At 51.2% G+C, this 19916-nt stretch overlaps 2 protein-coding genes across 4 annotated transcripts; one reads left to right on the plus strand and one right to left on the minus strand.

The window, feature by feature from the left end:
• Positions 1-1540: 1540 nt before the first annotated feature.
• Rtn2 (reticulon 2) lies at positions 1541-10424 on the minus strand. Of its 3 annotated transcripts, none has more exons than XM_005001323.4 (10): positions 10176-10424; positions 8547-8591; positions 7993-8460; positions 7627-7887; positions 4405-4612; positions 3864-4002; positions 3671-3740; positions 3493-3539; positions 2286-2344; positions 1541-1796 (listed from the first exon to the last, which is right to left on the minus strand). In XM_005001323.4, the coding sequence occupies exons 1-10, from the start codon at positions 10207-10209 to the stop codon at positions 1709-1711; spliced, it is 1419 nt and encodes a 472-aa protein (XP_005001380.1). In that variant the 5' UTR covers positions 10210-10424; the 3' UTR covers positions 1541-1708. The 3 variants fall into 3 exon arrangements, with proteins under 3 accessions (XP_005001380.1, XP_003464629.1, XP_023418587.1); XM_003464581.5 differs by having other exon boundaries at positions 1541-2039; positions 10176-10421; XM_023562819.2 differs by lacking the exons at positions 7627-7887; positions 7993-8460; positions 8547-8591; positions 10176-10424 and adding an exon at positions 6854-6881 and having other exon boundaries at positions 1541-2039.
• A 505-nt stretch (positions 10425-10929) lies between these two features.
• Ppm1n (protein phosphatase, Mg2+/Mn2+ dependent 1N (putative)) lies at positions 10930-16755 on the plus strand. The gene is made up of 5 exons (XM_003464582.5): positions 10930-12498; positions 13433-13550; positions 13627-13732; positions 13809-13869; positions 15679-16755. The coding sequence occupies exons 1-5, from the start codon at positions 11581-11583 to the stop codon at positions 15718-15720; spliced, it is 1245 nt and encodes a 414-aa protein (XP_003464630.2). The 5' UTR covers positions 10930-11580; the 3' UTR covers positions 15721-16755.
• The last annotated feature ends 3161 nt before the right edge of the window (positions 16756-19916 follow it).

The raw sequence follows: 19916 nt of genomic DNA on the forward strand, positions 1-19916 counted from the left end.
CCAGGTACTGATAAAAAGGGCAAAGACCAAGAAAAAAATAAAAGAAGTACTGAGCTCTCCCCACCCAGCATGCAACCAGCTGACTCAGAAAAACATAGGCCGATTGGCCACTGAAGTAAAAAAAAAACCAAAAATTTAATTCCTGTATTGTTTGATTGATTTTGCAGGCCTTAAACCAGTGGGGTGAGCATGTAGTTAAAGGATCTCCTGAAGGTGGTAGCTGTTGTTAATTCCCTACTAACTTGTTTTAAATTCCTGCATCATTTTCATTGTTTTGTTCTGCTTGGTTTTATTGTTTTGCTTAGCTTTTTCTTTTAGTATCTGTGATGGCATAGGCAGCTATTTCAAAGACAAGATATATGATAGAGGCCATTGATTTCTTACTATCTTGTTTTAAAGTACTGTGTCACTGTCATTGTTTTGCTTTGGTTTTATTTTTGTTCTGTTTTGTTTGATTTGATTTTATCATGTCTCATGGCATGGGCAGCTATTTTGAAGATAACAAGAGGCATTATGGCAGTCATTGTTGATTTCCTATTACCTAGTTTTGAAGTCCTGTATCACTTTCACTGTTTCGTTTTGATTGACTTTATTCTGTTTTATTTGATTTGATTTGATTCTCTTTAAAATAGATAAAGAAAGTGGCAGGTATGATTGGATAAGTGTGTTCAAAGTGAAGGAGAAGGGGCTGGGGATTTAGCTCAGTGGCATAAGTGCCTGCGTTTGATCCTTGGTACCGATAAAAAGGAAAAAGACAAAAAAAAAAGTGAAAGAGAGGGTTTGAGGGGAATTAATGGAAACAGGTTTTTATTGTAGTAAAAAAAAAATTTAAATGCAAGCACTCACTGTATTTTATGATCATACCTCCTCTGCCAGACTCGGTTCCAAGGACTTTTCATGTAGGTGTGGTTAAGGTAACAATATCCTGTTTGAGGAGACTGAGGGTTTGAGATATGAAGTTACCTGCTCAAGACCACTTAGCCTGAAGGTAGCAGAGCCAGAGGTCAGTGGATCTTTGAACTCTGGTCTCCCTCTCTTTCCTCCTTAACCAGTTTTATTTTGGAACCTGGGACCCAGAGTCCATGAGGCCATGTGCTTGGCTATGGATGGCTGATGGGGTGGTAGATTAGCTGTGGCTTCCTAACTGGGTGTCAGAGTAGGAGACCAGGGTCACATGGAGGTCACGTGGAAGTGCGTGGCCTGGGGAAGACAGGCAATGGGGACATCCCCAAATTGGAAATCCGTAGTATGAGCAAAGAGTTTGGATATATATGGGGGGAACACGAGTCTGCATCTTGCAGGAGGTGGCTACAGCAGGCAGTGTGGGATCCATGCATGGTGCCGGCCAGCAGCACGGAACCGGAACACGGCTGCCCAGGCTTGGATAGTTTCGGTTCGAGTTATGTGTGTCTTCCCCACAATCATTCATAATCTAAACAGACCGAGAGGTGGCTTTTTCCTCAGAAATTGGAAACCTTGTCTGGAGTGTCCCTTAAAGCTTTTCCGTGCAGGAAAAAGAGGACTGGAAGCACAGAAGGCCTTGTTTTCCACAGGAGTCTTTATTACAGTGTAAATCCAAGCTCAGGCCTCCCCGGGCCCCATGCAAAGCCCCTGCAATGAGCCTGGTTGCGTCCTCCAGACACCAACCCCTCAAGGCGCCTGGAGCAGTGGAGTCTCAGAAGTGCAGGGCGGTGCCATGTCTAGTCAACTACAAGTCCCAGCAGGCCCCGCAGCCAAGGTGCCTGGTCTTTGTCGGACTCCTAGAGCAAGCCTCTTGGGAAATGTAGTCCTGGCCCCTACGGCAAATGAGCGATTCCCCTGATGGGCGTGATTCTCAAACCAACCGGGAAAAGGCTCGCGGCTGAGGTGGGGAGTAGATGAGGATGAACGGGAGAGGAAGAGGGGCAGAGGGCTGCTCGGGAGGGGGGCGGCGTCCCGCGGACAGGGAGACCCCTTTTCATTCGGCTTTGGCTTTGGATCCGGAGACCGTGGCTACTGCTGAGGCTAGGGCTCCCGTCCCTGGGATCTTAGCTCTGATCCTGAGGGAGAAATGCTTGGACTCAGGGGGTGTGGCAAGAGATGGAGAAGGAACCACGGGAGACTGAGAAAAAGTTAGGAGGGGGCCAGCCAAGTGACCAAGGCGAGGCCCAGCTCCCCACCTAATGGCCTGGAATGTCTGCCACTGGTTCTGAGAAGGGGGCACAACGCCAGGCTTGGGGGCAGGGTGTGTTGAAAGAAAAGGTTCCCACCCAGCCCCCTACCCTTGTCAGCAGCCTGGAGCTTACTTGGCTTTGATGTGGCTCAGCTGATTGGTCACCAGCCCCACATACTGGTCGATCTGGGCCTGGGAAGATCAAGCAGGAGTGAGAGAAGGAACTGAAAAGAGGTCTTCTAAATTCATAGAGGAGATGGCTTCCTCCTCTCCCTCCAAATTCCAACTTCAACTCTGAACCCAGTAGGATGCCCTCAGGGGTCCACAGCTCCAGCTGTGGGGCACGTGACTCAGGCCCTGCTCTGCATAAGACTGATGTCAAGTGGACTCCAGTATCTGGCAGGAAACCCACTCCACAGCAGCAGGTTAAGCCTTCTGTGAGTTTGTGTTTGTGGGGTAGGATGATAGTAGAGGGTAGCAAGTTGCCAATGGATTGATTTGGATACTAGTTTAATTTACAACTGAGTTGAATTTGGAGTATCTGGATTCGGCCTGTGGAGAATTAGCTAGGTCTGTGTGTCTAGCAGGATGTGTTATGGCAGTCTGCCTTGTCCCTCGGTCCTGGTTATGCCAGTGTGCCATTCCATTCAGTTCTGAGTGGCATGGGAGTGGATGCCGGCTGCTTCAGGGCATGAGGACCTCCCTTAGTCTTTCTGTCTTGGGCTGGGCTGGGTGGCAGTTTGATCCACATATATGGGAGCAGATGCCATGGTTTGCCTTTCTCCACCTGGGATGTGTGTGTGTGTCAGTGTCTGGCACCCAGGGAAAAGGCATTCATCTACCTGCCTGTTTCTGGCTGGGAGGTGTGAAAGAGAAAAGACATAAGGCAGGCTTTTGCTCTGTGATGAGGACAGGTAAGTAAGTGAGACATTGGATGAGTCCTCAGATAGGCCACCAGTCAGTCGGGGCAGTTAGATCCTGACCTTTCTGGAGACACCAGTCCAAATGCCTGTCTAGCCACAAGTGTGGGGGCCCATGCCTATAATCCAAGCACTCTTCGAGGCTGAGGCAGGAGGATCACAAGTTCCAGCCCAGCCTGGACAACTTAGCAAGACCGTGTGTGAAAATAAAAAACAAAAGCACTGGAGATATATCTCCTGGTTGGAATCCCCAGTATCAGGGTGGGGGGCTGAGACATATTAATTAGAGGTAGTTCTCATAAGGAGGGGCAGTGGTCGGCACACCTGGGTCTGGCTGGGACATCTGTCTGTGGGGCCCTGGGGATGGAGGGAGGCAGTTTGACCTCCTGTATTTGGTAACGGGGGACTCGCCACACCCACCTGGTGCTGCCGGTACAGCAGGGGGACAGTGAATAAAGCGATCACTCCTGTGGGCAAAGAGGGGTTCAGGTTTTTCCCAGGGGACTCGCAGCTCCATCTGGAACCCTGTCCCCCAGCAAACCCCAACAACCCTGCTCCTGACCTTGCCCCCACCCCCTTGGCAGGTTTCCCCGCTCACCCAGAATGAGAAGAGTCAGGCCATTGAAGACTGCACCCACAAAGGTCAAGATGTAAAAGAGGAGGGCCAGCTGCGGGAGAGGGGCATGGTCAGCAGGGTCTACAGGTTGGGAATGTCCCCAGCCAGGATCCTCCCATCCCCATGGGGCACCGAGGTAACCACTGGGAAGCCAGGATGGGGGACTTAGAGTCACCTTCAGGGAATCCACGAGGTCTTCTACCAGGAAGAAATGCCGCAGCTGTGTGGCCGTGGAGACCACATGGGAGGCGATCTGCTGAGACAAATGTTCTGTCTGCTCCCGAGTCAGGGTCAGGTCCACATCAAGGTAGGCCCTGATTGGACAAAGAGGTAAGGACACTTCAGTGGGTGCATGGGACCCACTGAACCGGGACCGGTCCCCATGGGACCGGGAGGAAGTGACTGAAAGCAGGGCAATAAATAAGGCATGGGAGGAGCAGCAGAGTTAGGATCGAGGATGAATCAAACCACATCGGGTTTGGGGTTGGGGCAATGCCAGGAGCAGGAGAGATCAGGGATTATGAGGTTGAGGTGAGGATCAGAGTTGAGGGTTGGGGGTTGGGGAGGGAGGTCAGAACCTGGTTTACAATCGGGCCAGAATAAAAATGAGGGCAGGTCAGGGCCAGGATAAGCATGAAGCACCTAGGTCTAGGTCATGGTGAGAGGGTTACAGGTCGGGGCTGGGTGCGACAGGGCTCAGGGCCAGGGGTTCTCACTGGAAGGGGTTGGCTCCGTCCCCCCGGTGCACAGCCTGCAGCACTTTGCGGTAGACCCTGAGAGAGATGGTGGCACAGAGCAGCAGCAGAGCCACATGCGCCGCCACGGACACGATGCTGAAGTGCAGGAGGCAGAGGAGGGAGACCATGAGGCCTGTGAAGACCACTCCTGACGTCCTGGTGTCCTTCCAGTACAGCAGGTCCACCACTGGGGACAGGGGCAGGCATCGGGCTGGGGCTGGGACCCCCATTGCCCATCCCACCACTGGATCAGACTTAACAAGAGCTTCATCTGAGCCCTGACCCAACTTCCATGTCTTCAGCCTCCCGTTTCTCCTCCCAGAAAACCTAAGTGAACCATTCAACAAATCCTCTAAACCTCACTCTGCCTGTGTAATTAATTAATTACACACACATGCAAATGTGTATCCATGAACCTTGGCCATTATTTAATGGACACTGGAGGGAAAAAATACCTATATACACTTTCTGCATCACACACATCTCATTCCACTTTTCCTCCTAGAATTTCCTCTTAGCCAACTGGAAGTTTGTTTTGTTTTGCAGAACTAGAGCTGGAACTCCGGACCTCCTGCGTGCTGGGCAAGCACTCTGCCACTCAGCTAACTCCCAGCCCTGAACAGTTCTTTAATCCGTTTTGGTTTTCTTTGTGGTAGTGGGGATTGAACCCAAATGCTCTACCACCGAGTTACATCCTTAGCCCTATTTATTTGTTTATTTATTATTAATTTATTTTTGTTTTAGGTTCTCACAAAGCTGCTCTGGCTCACTTCAGGCTTGTGATCTCCCTTGCCACAGCCTCCAAGAAGCTGGGATTACAGGCAGGCACTGCCACATTCAGCTTCTTGATTCATTGTTTTGAAGAGCTACAAGAAGCTGGTGTGGGGGTCCACCTACCCTGTAATCTTAATACTTGGGAAGCTGAGGCAGGAGGGCTGGATTACAGAGACCCTGTTTAAAAAAAAAAAAGGAAAAACTAAAAATAAGAGACACATGATTTTTCATACTTTGCCTATTCAAACTCGGCCTTATTCCTGCATAATTCACTGTCTCCTAACATCTTCCTTCAAAACAGCATGGCAGCCAGCAGTGGTACCTCATACCTGTAATCCCAGTACTCAGGGAGGCTGAAGCAGGAGGATCGTTGGGAGCTTCAGACCAGCCTGGGCTACAAAGTGAGTTCAAGGCCAGCCTGAACTACATAGTGAGACTCTGTCTCAAAAAGACAAAACAACAAAACAAAAAACCGAGCATGGCATGCAACATCCTTCCACAGATCCTCTTATCTCCTGGAGCTTCTCTTCTGAGTTAGAATTGGCACAGGTAATTGCTAGGTTGATAAACTGCGTTTTTTTAACCCTATTTGTATATAGGTATATTTTGTCAGATTGCTTATCAGTTAGACTAACAATTGTTTTGTTCTGTCTGAAGCAGGGGCTTGCTATGTAGTCCAGGCTGGCCTTGTAATTTATAATGGGCTCAAACTCCTGGCAGTCCTCCTGTCTCAGTCTCCCCAGTACTGGGATTACAAGTGTGCACCCCCCATGCCAGTTTAAGACTAACGATTTTTATTTCCACAAACTGGAGGGAAAAGAGTGATCTTTTCCCAACATCCTGTCCAGCATCGGGTGCTGTGGTTTTTCTCATCCTTGCCAGTTCAGCAGTGCCGAGTGGGAACACCTTGATATCCTCACCAACACGCAGAAGCCCTAAATGTATTTGTAACAGCATCTCCTTGCTAAGCCCTAACTCAAATTTCTGACTCTAAACATCTTCCAGCCTGAGATCTGACCAGTGACCTCCAATCCAATGTTGCATCTCACCCATCTAAATTTCCACCCACTCAGAAGGACCCAAGGCCATCTGAGCCCAACCTGGGGCTCCATATCTCTCTATTCCTCCACTATCCGGGGCCCCCAGCCAAAGCGACCCATCCAACAGACTGCTCCACCTTCTTTACACATTCACCCATTTACCTCTAAGTGGGGCAGCCCCCTCTGTCCCCAACACAAGGTGCTCCCCGCCCCAGGCTAAGACAGGCTCTCCAAGCCCAAACCACCGCGTGGGGTGGGGGAGGGGCCGGGTCGCCTGAGGCGGGGGCTAAGTTTAGGCACGCTGGGGGGAGGGGGCCTGGCCCGCAGCTGTGCTGGCCTGTCCAGCCCCTGAGTGACAGCGCCTCCTGGGCCCGAGGCTGGGGGAGGGGGTCTCCCGCTCCTGGGCTCCAAAGCCCTGGCTTCGTGGAAAGTGGACCCCACATTCTCTCCACAACCTCCTGGGACCCCTCCCTGAGCCCACCAGCCTCAGCCAGCGAGGCTGGGGACTCCGGGACCAGTAGGAACCACGCCCCGGATTGCAGGGAGATAAAGGCAAATCTGGACCCCTTTCTGTTGTACCCCAGCCACTGCCCCAGGCCTCCCCGCAAGCCCACCTTTACTCCCCATCTCGGCTGGAGGGAGAGGCTGCAGACACGGTTGCTTCTTGGGGATTTCGCCCACTTACAGTGGGACTCGGAGGGAGGGAGTAGAGGGGCGGGACTCCTTTGTACCCAGCCAATGACCATCCGTAGAGGTGGGGACAATTCCGAAATTGGAAGTCTTTGTAAACAGCCAACAAGGGCGAGGTCTATAACGGACCCGTGGCCGGCCACGGGGGTGGAGCCTATTTTAAAGAAAGGCTGGGTCTATTTACAACTGACCAATAAGATGTGGTCAGGGAAGCGGAGAATTTTTTTTTTTTTTTTTTTTTTTGGTTTTTTTCCTTTTTATCCGTACCGAGGACCAAACTCAGGACTGCCTGCTTGCAAGGCAGGCGCTTATGCCGCTGAGCTAAACCTCCAACCCCTGGAGAATTTTTTTTTTTTTTAAAGTATAGAGTTGGAGAAGTCCCATATCCACGTCCAGGAAAGATCTTTACTTTTACAGATATTAGGCTGTCTATATCAGCATGGAGGGTGGGCTTTCCTAAAGACAGAAAATTTTTTTAGCCATCAGCTAATGTTAATGCTGCAAGAAAAACTAATTTCTTAATGGGACCAGGCACTATTTAGAAAGCCAGTGGTAATCTCAGATAATGGGGAAACTTTTAAAGGGCAGAATTTAGAATGTCCTCTGCCTTCCCCACCGCCCTCCTCTGTTCCTTTAAATCCCAGTCCTCTACCCTCCCTACCTAGCACAATGGAGACCCCAAGCACTTGTTGCTTACCCAAAGGGTGTGGCCCCAGACTGAATTCTGATTGGTCGGTGCTGTTGAGACACTGTAGAGTGTTTGGTTCCCGTTCCTGTGGTCCACCAGACTCTTGCTCCTCTTCCAGTGTGGGATCTTCAGGCCCTGAGTTCAGGTCTTGGGATCTGGGTAGGGACGGGATCCAGGCCTGGGGGGTCCCAGAGCTGGAGATTGGAATGGGATGGGGAGTCACGACTTCAGGTGGCGAGGACAAAGCAAGTTGAGGTTGTACGTCCAATTCTGTCAGTGGCAGAGAGCAAAGGCCATGAGCTTTCTCCTTGGAGGTACCTGGAGGAGGGACCACCCACCCTTGTGGCTTAGGCCCCAGCAACTTTGACACCTCACCTTTTCCAGTCTCTCCTGCCTCTAATCCATCAGGTGCCTCATCTTCCAGCGGAGTGGAGCTACTGGTGGCAGAGTCCTCCCCAGACCCTGCACCGCGGGCAGCCCAGCCCAGCTGGTCCAGCTGGAGCCTCAGATCGTCCAAAGGACGCTCAGCCGGAGGGACAGTGTCAGGGTTACCGTGGCGTCCAGGCTCTGAGGATTGGCTCAGGCTGGGGATGCTCTCCAAGCTGTCCCCCAGGTCAGGCTGTGGGGGCTGGTCTCGAGGTTCAGAGACTGAGCGGCCCTGGGGCCTAGGGCGTCGGGCAACTGAATCTCTGCGGGCCCCTGAGCCCACGACACCATCGAAGGCTATGTAGGAGAAGGTCAGCTCCCTTGGGGTGCCCCAGCCCTGCGAAGTGGTCTCCTCGTCATCCTCCGAGAATTCTCGGGCTGTGTGCAGCTCCCGAAAATCCGAGTCGTCGTTGCCTCCTCCGGAGGGCAAAGCAGGGCCATGAGCTTCTTGGATCACAGTGAAGCCCTTGTAGCCCTGCCCTCGCACCCACCCCTCCACTTACCTTCTGTGGAATCGGGGGTAGAAGAGGCTGTAGATGGAGCTTCCTCTGCGAGAAGGAAAGAACCGAAGACTCTTAGAAGCTTAGACTGTCCGAATCACAGAAGCGTGCCAGTCTTGGAATCTCGGATGGTCCGAATTACGGAATCTTAGAATATTTGGTTGATAGGACCTTTAGGACATTCTGCATACACACTGTGCTGTCAGAAGCTCAGAGTCTTACAAGTTCATAACGAGGAATCTTAATCTTAAAAAGTCTTTAACTTAGGGATCTCGGGAGGTTTCAATTCACTCTTTTAACATTGAGCACCTACTATATGCCAGACACTGTTCTGGGTTCTGGGGAATGTAGCTATGAACAAAACAGACAATCCTTGCCTCGTAGAGTTTACAGTCTACTAGAAAGACAATAAACAAAGTTCAGGTCCCTAATAAGTGGGGACAAAAATAAAGCAGGATAAGGGAAGAGAAAAAGAAGGAGTCCTGTTTTAGACACGGTGATCAAGAAGACTCCTCTAATAAGATGATATTTAAGCAGAGACTGGAAGGGAAAGAGAAAGCTATGAAGACACCTAGGGAAAAGTCTTCCATGTAGATGGCACAGACAGTGCAAAGATCCTGAGATAAGCACTAGGCTTGGTGTCTATGAAGAACCCCAACGTGTGAAGGCATGACTGGAGGGGACCATGGGGACTTTGTAATCTGAGGTAAGAATGAGATCTTAGAATTAGGAATGAAACTCTAAAGTGTTGAAATCACAAATCCTTAGGATTTGGGTATTTGGACATTCAAGACATGCAAGTGACCACATCTGAGCATGTTGCCATCCCCAGCTGTCAGAACCACCCTGTGTGGGACAGAGGATGGTAAACAAGGTCTGCCAGAGACCGGGCTCAGAGATCCACAGATCCAAGCTGGTATTTTCAGCCGGGGCTCCATCCCCTCAGAGCTGGCTTGAGCCCTGCACACAGGAGATGATCAGTGGTGCTTGACACCATTTGGAAATTGAATCAGACCTCCAGCCCCCACCCCATTTCTTCAACTGGGGAATCAAAGGCCTGGAGTGGAGTAGTTCTTCCCCAGGGTTAACGCTAATGATCGGAAAAGCCCGCTAAAGACCCGGAGACCTGGCACCAACCCAGTGGTGGCTGTTTTCCGGGGACAGGGGCTTGGACAACTGGGCGAGGTTAACGATGTCTCCCGGGAAGGAGATGAGAGTGGGATACAAAGACAGTCGATGGGAGTCAGACCCCTCTTCACTATCCTTTTACCCCTCCATTAGACCCCCTCCAGCCAGCTGTGGCCAGCACCAGGGCACAGGGACAGCTCCCCGCACGCCGCTTCACCCCCAGGCTGGGCGGGGCGACACCTCCCAGCGTCCAGCGCGCCCATGGCCAGCGATCTCAGAGGCCCCCTCCTCCGCCCGGTTTCACCCGGGTCCTCCGGGTCAGGTTCCCCCCGTTGCCGCCAGGGCTCAGGGAGAGGGGGGATGGGACAGCTTCCTTTGTCTCCTTCGCCTCCTTCCCTCATCCCGGCTCTTTTGCGGCAAGGCGCGGGGTGGGGTGGGGGGGACCAGGGGAACCCTCCTCTGGCCTCCGGGCCCCACGCGAGGCCCGAGCCTCCCTCTACTCACTGCAGTGGGCGAAGACCGGCAGGACCTGCCCCATGGCCCCCCTCGGGCCTGCATCGGGACCCCCGCCCACTCCGGCCGCGCCGCCCTGGGCCCGGGGCCGCGGTTGTTCATCCTCGCCGTGCCCACGACGACGACGTTGCCATCCTCGCTGCCTCCTCCTCCCGGGCTGCTCCAGCAGCCGCCGCCGCCCTCTGCTCGGCTCCGCGCGGGCGAGCGGGCGGGGCCGCGATGGAGCGGGCACTGCAGCGCGGGACCGGGGGCGGGGCCAGGAAAACCGGAGAGGCGGGGCCTGAGGGAGGGCATAGGGGGCGGGGAAACACGGACTAGCGCTGAGAGGGGCGTGGCCTCTTTATTGGCGAGTGCAGGTAGCAGGGCCAATCACAAGGCCGAATGGAGCCGTAACCATCTAAAGGGTGGAGTCTAGAAAGAAGGGGGCGTGGCCTTTAGAAGGAAGGGCAGAGCCTGGAGCCAGATGGGCTGGAGAAAGAATGGTAAAGGTGTCGAGGCGGAGAGGTTAGAGGCGAAGATCTCCGAATGGGTCGCGGTAGATCTAGGGGTGGCATTGAGGAAGGGCTAGAATGAATCTAGTGCTCTGAGGTAGGACCCGAGGTTGGATTCTCAGAAGGAACGGAAAGGGGGCTAAAAGAAAGTATTCAGCAACTTTGAAGACAAGGGGAGAAGCGCGACACAGTGGGTCTGACACCTAGGTAGGATTATTCCCAGGATTAGACTGGGCCGGAACTAGAGGCGTGGCCAAGAGGGAAGAAGTGAGGAGCAGGGGAGGGGGCGCGGCCCAGAAGGTGACTTAACCCGGCTTTCAGTACTAAGTAGTTAATTTGGGGGTTAGGATGGAATTAAGAGGCAGAGTCAGAGACAAGGCCAGGAGTGAGAAAATGGAAAGGTTCGAGTGGATGAGCAGCACCTTGAAGAGAGAGCAATCGGACGGAGCCTGGGGAGAGGACCCAGTGGCGAGGAATTGGGAAAATGCTGTTTATCAATTTTGGAGCTGGAGGCTGGACCACGAAGGTGGGCGGAGCCCGGTTTGGACCTGAAGGACAGTTTCTAGAGCTGAGAACAGTTTCTAAAGCCTATTCCTCTATAACATCACTATAACAGCTTCTATAACAGGAATTACTTTCCTGTGCTGTACGTTGGTGATGTACTAACTACGGCAAGTAGTATGTGATATGTAAGAGTTTGCTACTATTAACACTTTTTCCTAACCCAGTTCCCAAACTCAACGTGCAAGTTGCAGCAGACAGAAAACCCAGGAGTGACCCGACTTGAGTGCAGGTCAAGGGGCAGGAAAGAGATTCACTTGGTTTAAATTTTCACAGCGGAGGGATTAACTGGGGGTGCGGGAGGCAGCTGCTGAGGGTGGAGTCTTCTCAATCCCCGGAGGAGGATGGCGGCTCTGTGTCGGCTGCTAGAGTGTCTTCTCTGGCCCGCTCGAAAGGAAGTACAGGCTGAGAAGGAGGAGGAGGCGGAGCATGGAGTCCCCGACGGGCCTCAGTCTCTCCTGGCTGCGCCGCGATGCATTCAGAGGCCACACGGGGGTAGCGCAGCCTCGTGGGGCCTGCGCTTTGGGGCCAGCGCAGCGCAAGGCTGGCGCGCGCGCATGGAGGACGCGCACTGCGCTTGGCTGGCGTTACCCGGGCTGCCCCCGGGCTGGGCTTTCTTTGCTGTCCTCGACGGCCACGCTGGAGCGCGAGCCGCCCACTTTGGCGCGCGCTACCTGCCTGGCCACGTGGTTGAGGAACTGGGCCCGGCGCCCTGCGAGCCCGAGGGGGTCCGCGGGGCGCTGCGCCGTGCTTTCCTGAACGCCGACGAGCGCCTGCGCGCATTGTGGCCCCGTGGCGAACCTGGTGGCTCCACCGCAGTGGCGTTGCTCGTCTCCCCAAGCTTTCTGTATCTGGCTCACTGTGGTGACTCCCGCGCGGTGCTGAGTCGCGACGGCGCCGTGGCCTTTAGCACCGAGGACCACCGGCCTCTCCGGCCGCGGGAACGCGAACGCATCTACGACGCGGGTGGCACCATCCGCCTGCGGCGTGTCGAAGGCTCTTTGGCAGTGTCGCGAGCCCTGGGCGACTTTGCCTACAAGCAGGCTCCAGGGAGGCCCCCTGAGCTGCAGCTGGTTTCCGCGGAGCCTGAGGTGGCTGCGCTAGCTCGCCGGGGAGAGGACGAGTTCATCCTCCTGGCCTCGGATGGCGTGTGGGACACGATGTCTGCAGCTGCACTGGTGGGACTGGTGGCATCGCGCCTCCGTCTAGGCCTGGCCCCGGAGCTTCTCTGCGCGCAGTTGTTGGACACGTGCCTTTGCAAGGTCTTGGGGCGGGGTGTAGAGTAGCTGAATCTTGGAGCAAAGGAAAGGAAGGATTCATTGTTTAGGGGAGCAGAGGCTGTGACAGAAAGCAAGGAGGTGAGGCCCGACCCAGAGGCGTGGCTCTTAGGATTGGGCGGGACAAATAAAGTGAGGATGGAGCCTGGAGGATGCTGAAGACCGGGGAAAATGGCGCTAAATAGACAGGTGGGAGGGACGTAAGAGAGTAGGCGTGGTTTTGGCATGAGGGGGGTGCTTTCAGGTAGAGGCTGGGGTTTTGGTAACAAAGAGTGCCAGAAGATGCAAGAACAGGTGGAAAAAGGCCAAGCCTGTTGGCTCATGCCTGTAATCCTAGCACTTGGGAGGCTGAGGCAGGAGGATCACTTCGAGTTCGAGGCCAGCCTGAACTGTACAGTAAAATCCTGTCTCAGAAAGACCAATAAAGAAATAAAGAAGGAAAAAAAGCAGACAACAGAGTAGACAAGCCAGATAATATATGTAGTCCTAGTAACAAGGCAGGCCTAGATAGGGGGAGGGTGTGGCCGAACAGTTTCTCCAAGTGGGAGAGATCTTGGTTTATTTACTTATTGTTCATACTCAGGATTGAACTCAGGGTCTTGTAATGAGCTACATCCCCAATGGGTCACTTCCCTCTCCCCTTTTGTTGTTGTTGACTTTGGGACAGGTTGTCCCTAAATCGCTCAATTTGCTCAGGCTGCCTTCAAACTTGCCATCCTCCCAGAGTGCTGGGTTTGCGGATCTGTTCCGCTTGATTCAGACTGGCAGATGGGCAAGACTAGAGAGAGACGAGCATAACCTGATAAGTGAGGGACTCAGACAGTAGGATTTCTGGGAAATCATCCTTCCCAAGGCATGAAACCCTATGCTAGAGCCTCCAGCCTCTCCCACCAGGCTCCCCTTTCTCTACTTTCTTCAGGGCAGCCTGGATAACATGACCTGCATCGTGGTCTGCTTCCCAGGGGCCCCCGGGCCTTGTGAGGAGGCCATCAAGAGGGAGCTAGCACTGGATGCAGCCCTGGGCCACAGAGTTGCTGGTGAGCAGAGTCCAAAGCCCAGTGGAAGGGGTGATGCTGAGCAGGGGCTCCCCCATAACCCTGACCTCTTTCTCAGAGCTGTGTGCATCTGCTCAGGAGCCCCTCAGCCTAAACTCGGTCTTCAGGACTCTGGCCTCTGAGGACATCCCTGATTTACCTCCTGGGGGAGGCCTGCACTGCAAGTGAGTTGAGTCAAGGATTTGAGGGAGGAGTGACAGGAGGAGGGTCCCCTCCTGAGGGCTTTCCTCTGCTCCCCAGGGCCACTGTCATTGCTGAAGCTTATTCTCGGCTCCACCAGATCTCAGAAGAGTGTTGGGAGGTAAGCATCCTCTATTGTTTTTTTGTTTGTTGTTTTTTGCAGCACTGCTGATTGAACCTGGAGCCTTGCACATTTGAGGCATGTGCTGAGCTATATCTCTAATCTAGGACCTGTGTTTTTGTTTTTGTTATTTTTAAAGAACCCCTGGAATAGTGGATTTTATTTTACTTTTATTGTTTTTTGGTACCAAGGATCGAACTCACAACTGCGTGCTTGCAAGGCAGGTGCTTATGCCTCTGAGCTAAATCCCCAGCCCTGTGTTTTTTGTTTTTTGTTTTTGGTCTTTTTCGTTTTTATCCGGTACCAGGGATGGAACTCATGACTGCCTGATTGCAAGGCAGTCGCTTATGATGCTGAGCTAAATCCCCAGCCCCTATGTTTTGGTTTTTACTAAGCAGTTCAGCCTTGCCTTGAACTCCCTATGTAGCTTATATTGGCCTCAACTCAAAACCTCCTGCTTTAGGCTCCTGAGTGCTTAGATTATAGGGTTGCACCACCATGCCCACTTAAAACGCCCACCTGTGTGCAATTTTTTTTTTTTCTTTTTATCAGTACTGGGGATCGAACTCACAACCATCTGCTTGCAAGGCAGGTGCTTATGCTGCTGAGCTAAGTCCCCAGCCCCAATTTTTTTTTGAGACGGGGTCTTGCTATATAGTTTAGGTTGGTCTTGAACTCACTATGTAGCTCAGGCTGGACTCAAACTCAAAATGGTGAACTGCCTGCCTCAGCCTCCCAAGTGCTTAGATTACAGGTATACACTACCATGACTGGTTTAACCTATGTTACTGAAAGGGGCAGGTAATCCAGCACCCCTTCACCTCTCAGAGATAGGGACTTTGAAGTCCATGATGACAAGGAACTTGCCCAGTGTCTCAATATGTCCTTATGGCCCTGTATAGTACTATGTGAGGCATGATGGGGCGTGGGAGAGGAATACAGATGCAGAGAAAAGCTGTGCTTTCCCTCCAAGAAATGTAGGCTCTGTTGTGCTCTGGAAAGTCCCATCATCACAAGCACACCCCAAACATGAAAACTCTAGAAATGTCAATGACCCCTTCCAAGGCCTCACTGCACAGTAGACACCTCCAGGATACCCTGAAAATGTCCCAGTTTTGGATGGAAGGGAGAGGCTGTAATTGGGCTTGGATGGCTGAAATCTGGAGAGGTAGCAAAGTGGACATAAGACAGGGGTTGAAGGGCAGGGAGAAAATAAATATGAGGGAAGAAGCTAAGGCCAGAGCCCATGGCCTCTGCATGGCAGAGAAGGGAGTTTGGTTATTATCATGCGAATGAAGAAGAGTTGTTGGTAATTTCTCAGCCGCAGGAGATACTGGGCAGGATTCGCTGAACTGTGAGTGACAGAAATCTGGGAAAGCAAAGCAGGAAATTTATTGGGCCACTTAACTGAAGACTTCAGGGACTTAAGGCAGTCTTGCCTCTGGTCATCCACCACATGATGTCATTAGGAACCCTGGTCAAATTTTATTCTCGTAGAATTGGCTTTATTTCCCTGCAGGGTCTCCCTAGTGAGGCAGCAGGAGTTGCATTTCCAGCTTCAGATCCCTGAGCCTGCTGTCCCCTCAAGTGGACAGGCTTGCCAATTTCCTGGTAGTGGCAGCTGGTGCCAGAGCTGGTTCCCATTGCTCCCAGACTCTCTGATTGGCTAGGCTGGGATCACATATCCAACTGGCATTTGGGACCCACTCCACCAAAACTTGGATTGAGAAATTGAGGGGGGAGGCTGGGGAGCAGGTTCCTAGTGACAAAAAGGGATTTTCTTCACCTTGCCCTGGTTTTGTGTTGCAGAAGGTGGAGGGTGGAGCCCAGGAACCCAGAGTTCTTATTTGAACTCTGCCTTGAACTTGGAAGCCTGACAACTGTTCTTTGGGAACCTGGACTGGCTGCTGAACTGGGGACAAACAAGAAAACTACCCCTTCCTAGCAACATGGACCAGCAAAAGGAAGACAAGCCAATGGAGGAACCCCGGAATATTTCTTTCCCTTTCTCCTACTTCCCCCTCACAGAACAGACTCATGAGAGGGCAAATTCCACTACTATACAGGCAAAATGAAACAACAACAACAAAACAACAAAAACATCCTAAAATTTTTTTTTTTTAAAATTTGAAGTAGGGCCGGAGGTTTAGCTTAGCTGCTTAAGTACCTGCTTGGCAAACTCAAAGCAGTGAGTTTGATCCCAGGTACAAAACAAAACAAAAAAAGAAATTGACCTGAACAGATTGTAAAAGATTGCTCAGTTCAACAGCCTTCTCTTTCCTTCCTATTTGTCATGTTTTTTGAACAGCAGTAGGAGAGAGTTTGAAGTTTTAGATTTTAATTATTTAAGTAACTCCTAATATGTTGTTACTAAAAACAAGTTATTGGCCCTTGCAGGAATTATGTAAGGGGGAACGTCAGGTGTTATTTACAAGTATGAGCCTGGCCAATTTACTGAGATCATTCCGGACAGTAACAAGTATTATGAGAAAAATAGGATATCTTTTAAAAATGACTATGTTGCCAGGTGTGGTAGCTCAAGCCTATAATCCTAGCACAAAGTGAGCTCAAGGCCAGCCTGAACCCTGTCTCAAAAAAAAAAAAAGACTATGTTGGGCGTGGTAGTACACACCTATAATCCCAGGACTCAGGAGGCTGAGGCAGGAGGACTGCTGTGAGTTTGAGGGTAGTTGAGTTCAAGGCCACCCTGACTACATAATAAGACTCTGTTCCAAAAATCCAAAAAGAAGCCAGCTAGTTGCATGTATGTCCAAGGTCACAGGGACTTGGGAGGGTGAGGCAGGAGAATAGCCCTCAGGAGGCATTCTGAGCAATTGAGCAAGACCCCACCCAAAAATAAAAGAATATGCTTGGTTGCTGTTTTTATTTTTTATTTCATTCATTTAGGTTTTGAATGATTAATTCACACATTCATTTTGAAATTCAAAGGGTATAAGATGGTATACAATCTTTACCCTCCTATCCTTCTGCCACTGAGGCATCCAGCTGAGCGCTGACAGACAGTGGGATCCGAACAACAGAGCAAAGACCTGACAGGAGAGGAGCCAGCTGCACAGATGCCCTGGGGGGAGAAGAATATCCCAGAGGCAGAGGGAATAGCCAGCCCAGAGACTTAAGAGCAGGACTGAATTTGACAGTTTCTGGATGAGGTCTGAGCTATCTGTGACCACCACATTTCCTACACTCCCTCCCCCTGCCATCGGTAACCACAGCAGTAAGTTTGAAGTGGTTTTGGCAGGCATTTTACTCTGCACATGTGTATGTGTTATGCCTCAGGCGTTGCTTGATTCTTCCATGCCCTACCTATCTTCTGACAACTTCATTTTTTCACTCAATAATACACTAAAGGCTGGGCATGGTGGCTCATGCCAGTAATCCCAGCACTCAGGAGGCTGAGGCCCATTGCAAGTTCAAAACTAGCCTAGGCTACAAAGTGAACTAAAGGCCAGTCTGAACTGCATAATGAAACCTTGACTCAAAAAAGACAAACATAATAAATAAAATAATTATCATTTAAAAACCCACATTTAGGTGGTGCTCGAGAGCCTGAGGCTGATGGATGGCCATACATTGAGGGCTACCCTGAGCCACATAGTGAATTCATGGTCCGCCTGAACTACAAGGAGAAACTTTGTCTCCAAAAAAATAAAAACTTCACCCATGTCATTTGCAACCAACCTTGCTCTTTCTCACTCTTCCCCATTTTCCCTTCTGTGCTGGGAATTGAGGCCTGGCCCTTTACACTGATCTACATCCCTACCTAGACTTTTTAAAAAATTTCTTTTTATTTTGAGAGAGTCTAAATCACTGAACTGTCCAGGCTAGGCTCAAATATCTGAGCCTCTTTCCTCAAGCTCTCAAAGTCCTTAGATTACAGATGTGCAGCACTACTGGGGCAGACCTCACCCTAACTGCTGGCCAGCACTTCAGACAAGGGATGTACACAGGTTTCACCATCCTCTGTCTTACGAGGTGCACTTAGCTACTTCCAGTTTCTCCCTCTCACCTCAGCATTGCAGTAACAATCCTTAATCACTCTCGTTTTGTCACATGCAGCAGTTCTGTAGGGCAGGTCTTATTACTTGTTTTGTGCAACTCTCATGCTTTTTATTTGTTTAGTATTGGGAATTGAACTCATGACCCTGTGTTTGCTAGGCAGGTACTGTGCTGCTGGACTATATCCATGGCCCTGGCCCTCTCATGCTTTTTAAATCAAGTTTTTGTGTTTTTTTTTGGTACAAGGGACCAAACTTACGACTTTGCCTTACCAGGCAGGAGCTGTGCCATGGAGCTAGATCCTAAGAATGCTTTTTATACTTTAAAGGATTGTTCAAATTTTTTATATAAGGGACTGGGAATTTAGCTCAGTGGTACAAGCGCCTCTTTGGCAAGAGTGAGGTCATGAGTTTGATCTCCAGTACCAAAAAATAAAATTGAATACAGGGCTTTATGCATATATATGCATATTCAATTCCAGCATAGCAAAAAGTATATGTGATACAGACCTATATCCAACATACTGAGAGTTATTTACTATTTGGACTTTTCACAGAAAGTTTACCAACATTGGCTATAGTGCAAGTGGCACCCAGAAACAGCACTCATCCCATCTCACAGATGGGAAAGCTAAGACTGGAGAAAGATCTTGACCTAGGTCTTACAGAACTGTGGTCCCTGTCTGCTGGATAAATGTTTTTGAGCCGTTGTCCTCAGCCTGGTTTGGGTGGGTGAGGCCCAGAATGGGACAAATTCTACCAATTGCTCCAAAGAACTGAAAACCTCAAGAGACAAATGGATCTGGGTTCAATAGCCTAAGTGGATCTGGGCTCAATAACCTAAGTGGATCTCGGTTCAAGGTCTCCCACAGCGGCAAGGAGAAAGGGAGAGAGTTCCTGTTCTTTAGAGCAGAATTAATGTCAATATAAGGCCTAGAAGGGTAAGGTTCCCCCCTAAGGTCTGGGGTAGGAGGTGGTGGCTCTTCTTGAACAAAACATAGGAAGTTTGATTCATCTGCTCAGTCAGAGCCCTAAAGAATTGCATTACACTCACACTTTGGGTTTAAGGGCTCTGGAACTCAGGAAAGAGGGTCATGGGTCAGATTCTAGGCCATTCATTTTCTGCCCGCAGGCCTCAGTTTACAGATTTGTCAAATTGGAACTCATTTCAAAACACCTCACCTATGCTAGGAGTGGTGGTGCATGCCAGTAATCCCAGCATTTGAGACAAATCCCATTTGTCTCAAAAAACAAAACAAACGAATAAATAAATAAACCACCTCACCCAGACCAGGTGGTGTCTACGGGGTGTGGTCACAACAGTGACGTCACGCGGGGCGGGACCTGCAGGATTCACAGCCCAAGACTTGTAGGGTGTAAAGTCTCCACCTGGAGCCGGCGTGTGGGGGAAGGGACTCTTCGTCTCTATGCCCGCGCTGTGGCTACGATAGTCCTCTGTCCTACGGGACTTGCATGGGGAAGGGGCCAGGTGCTTTGTCCACCCTAGAGCCTGGTGTGTCCTCCCTCGCCTGGACAGGAGCAGCAACCCCCACCATTGCTGTGCCCGCCAATCCCCGCCCCCACCCCTGCCCCGACCCACCTCCGACCCTGCGGCTGTGAGTCAGCGGCCCGCCGCGCCCCCTCGTCCCACTTCCTCCTCACCTTCCACGGGCAATGAGGGTGCGGCCCTCATCTTACCCCTCCCGTACGAGGGTGGGGTCTTACCCTTAGTAATCCTTCAGAAACAGAAAATGATGGGGTGGGACAGGCATCCAAATGTGGCAGAAAAGGGAGAAAATCTACGATAGCCCTTGCTTAAACAGAGGACTTTCCCCGCCTCCCCAAACTGAGACTATTAAATGGAGAAGTCACTGGGGAGAGTAGGACGGGAGAAATTGTGCCCCTCTGTGATCCCCTTAAGAATTCCCACATGACGTGAGCACAAGAGACCCAGGAACCATCCTTGCTGCATCAAATTCGACCTCCAATTTGGGGGTGAGGCCCTGGTGCTCACCTATGCAATAAAGTTAA

This window comes from Cavia porcellus, unplaced genomic scaffold (assembly GCF_034190915.1).
Source record: "Cavia porcellus strain 051 isolate PalLab524CR breed Dunkin Hartley unplaced genomic scaffold, mCavPor4.1 scaffold_7, whole genome shotgun sequence".
Taxonomy (NCBI): Eukaryota; Metazoa; Chordata; class Mammalia; order Rodentia; family Caviidae; genus Cavia; species Cavia porcellus.

Excerpts from the sequence above, each read along its gene's own strand:
- Rtn2 (XM_005001323.4), bottom strand. The coding sequence starts at position 10,209 with ATGGGGCAGGTCCTGCCGGTCTTCGCCCACTGCA. Across the intron at positions 8,592-10,175 it reads GCCGGTCTTCGCCCACTGCA|AGGAAGCTCCATCTACAGCC; the intron begins GTGAGTAGAGGG and ends TCCTTCTCGCAG. Across the intron at positions 7,888-7,992 it reads GGCAGGAGAGACTGGAAAAG|AATTGGACGTACAACCTCAA; the intron begins GTGAGGTGTCAA and ends TGCCACTGACAG.
- Ppm1n (XM_003464582.5), top strand. The coding sequence starts at position 11,581 with ATGGCGGCTCTGTGTCGGCTGCTAGAGTGTCTTCTCTGGCCCGCTCGA. Across the intron at positions 13,733-13,808 it reads GGGGGAGGCCTGCACTGCAA|GGCCACTGTCATTGCTGAAG; the intron begins GTGAGTTGAGTC and ends TCTGCTCCCCAG. Across the intron at positions 13,870-15,678 it reads TCTCAGAAGAGTGTTGGGAG|AAGGTGGAGGGTGGAGCCCA; the intron begins GTAAGCATCCTC and ends TTTGTGTTGCAG.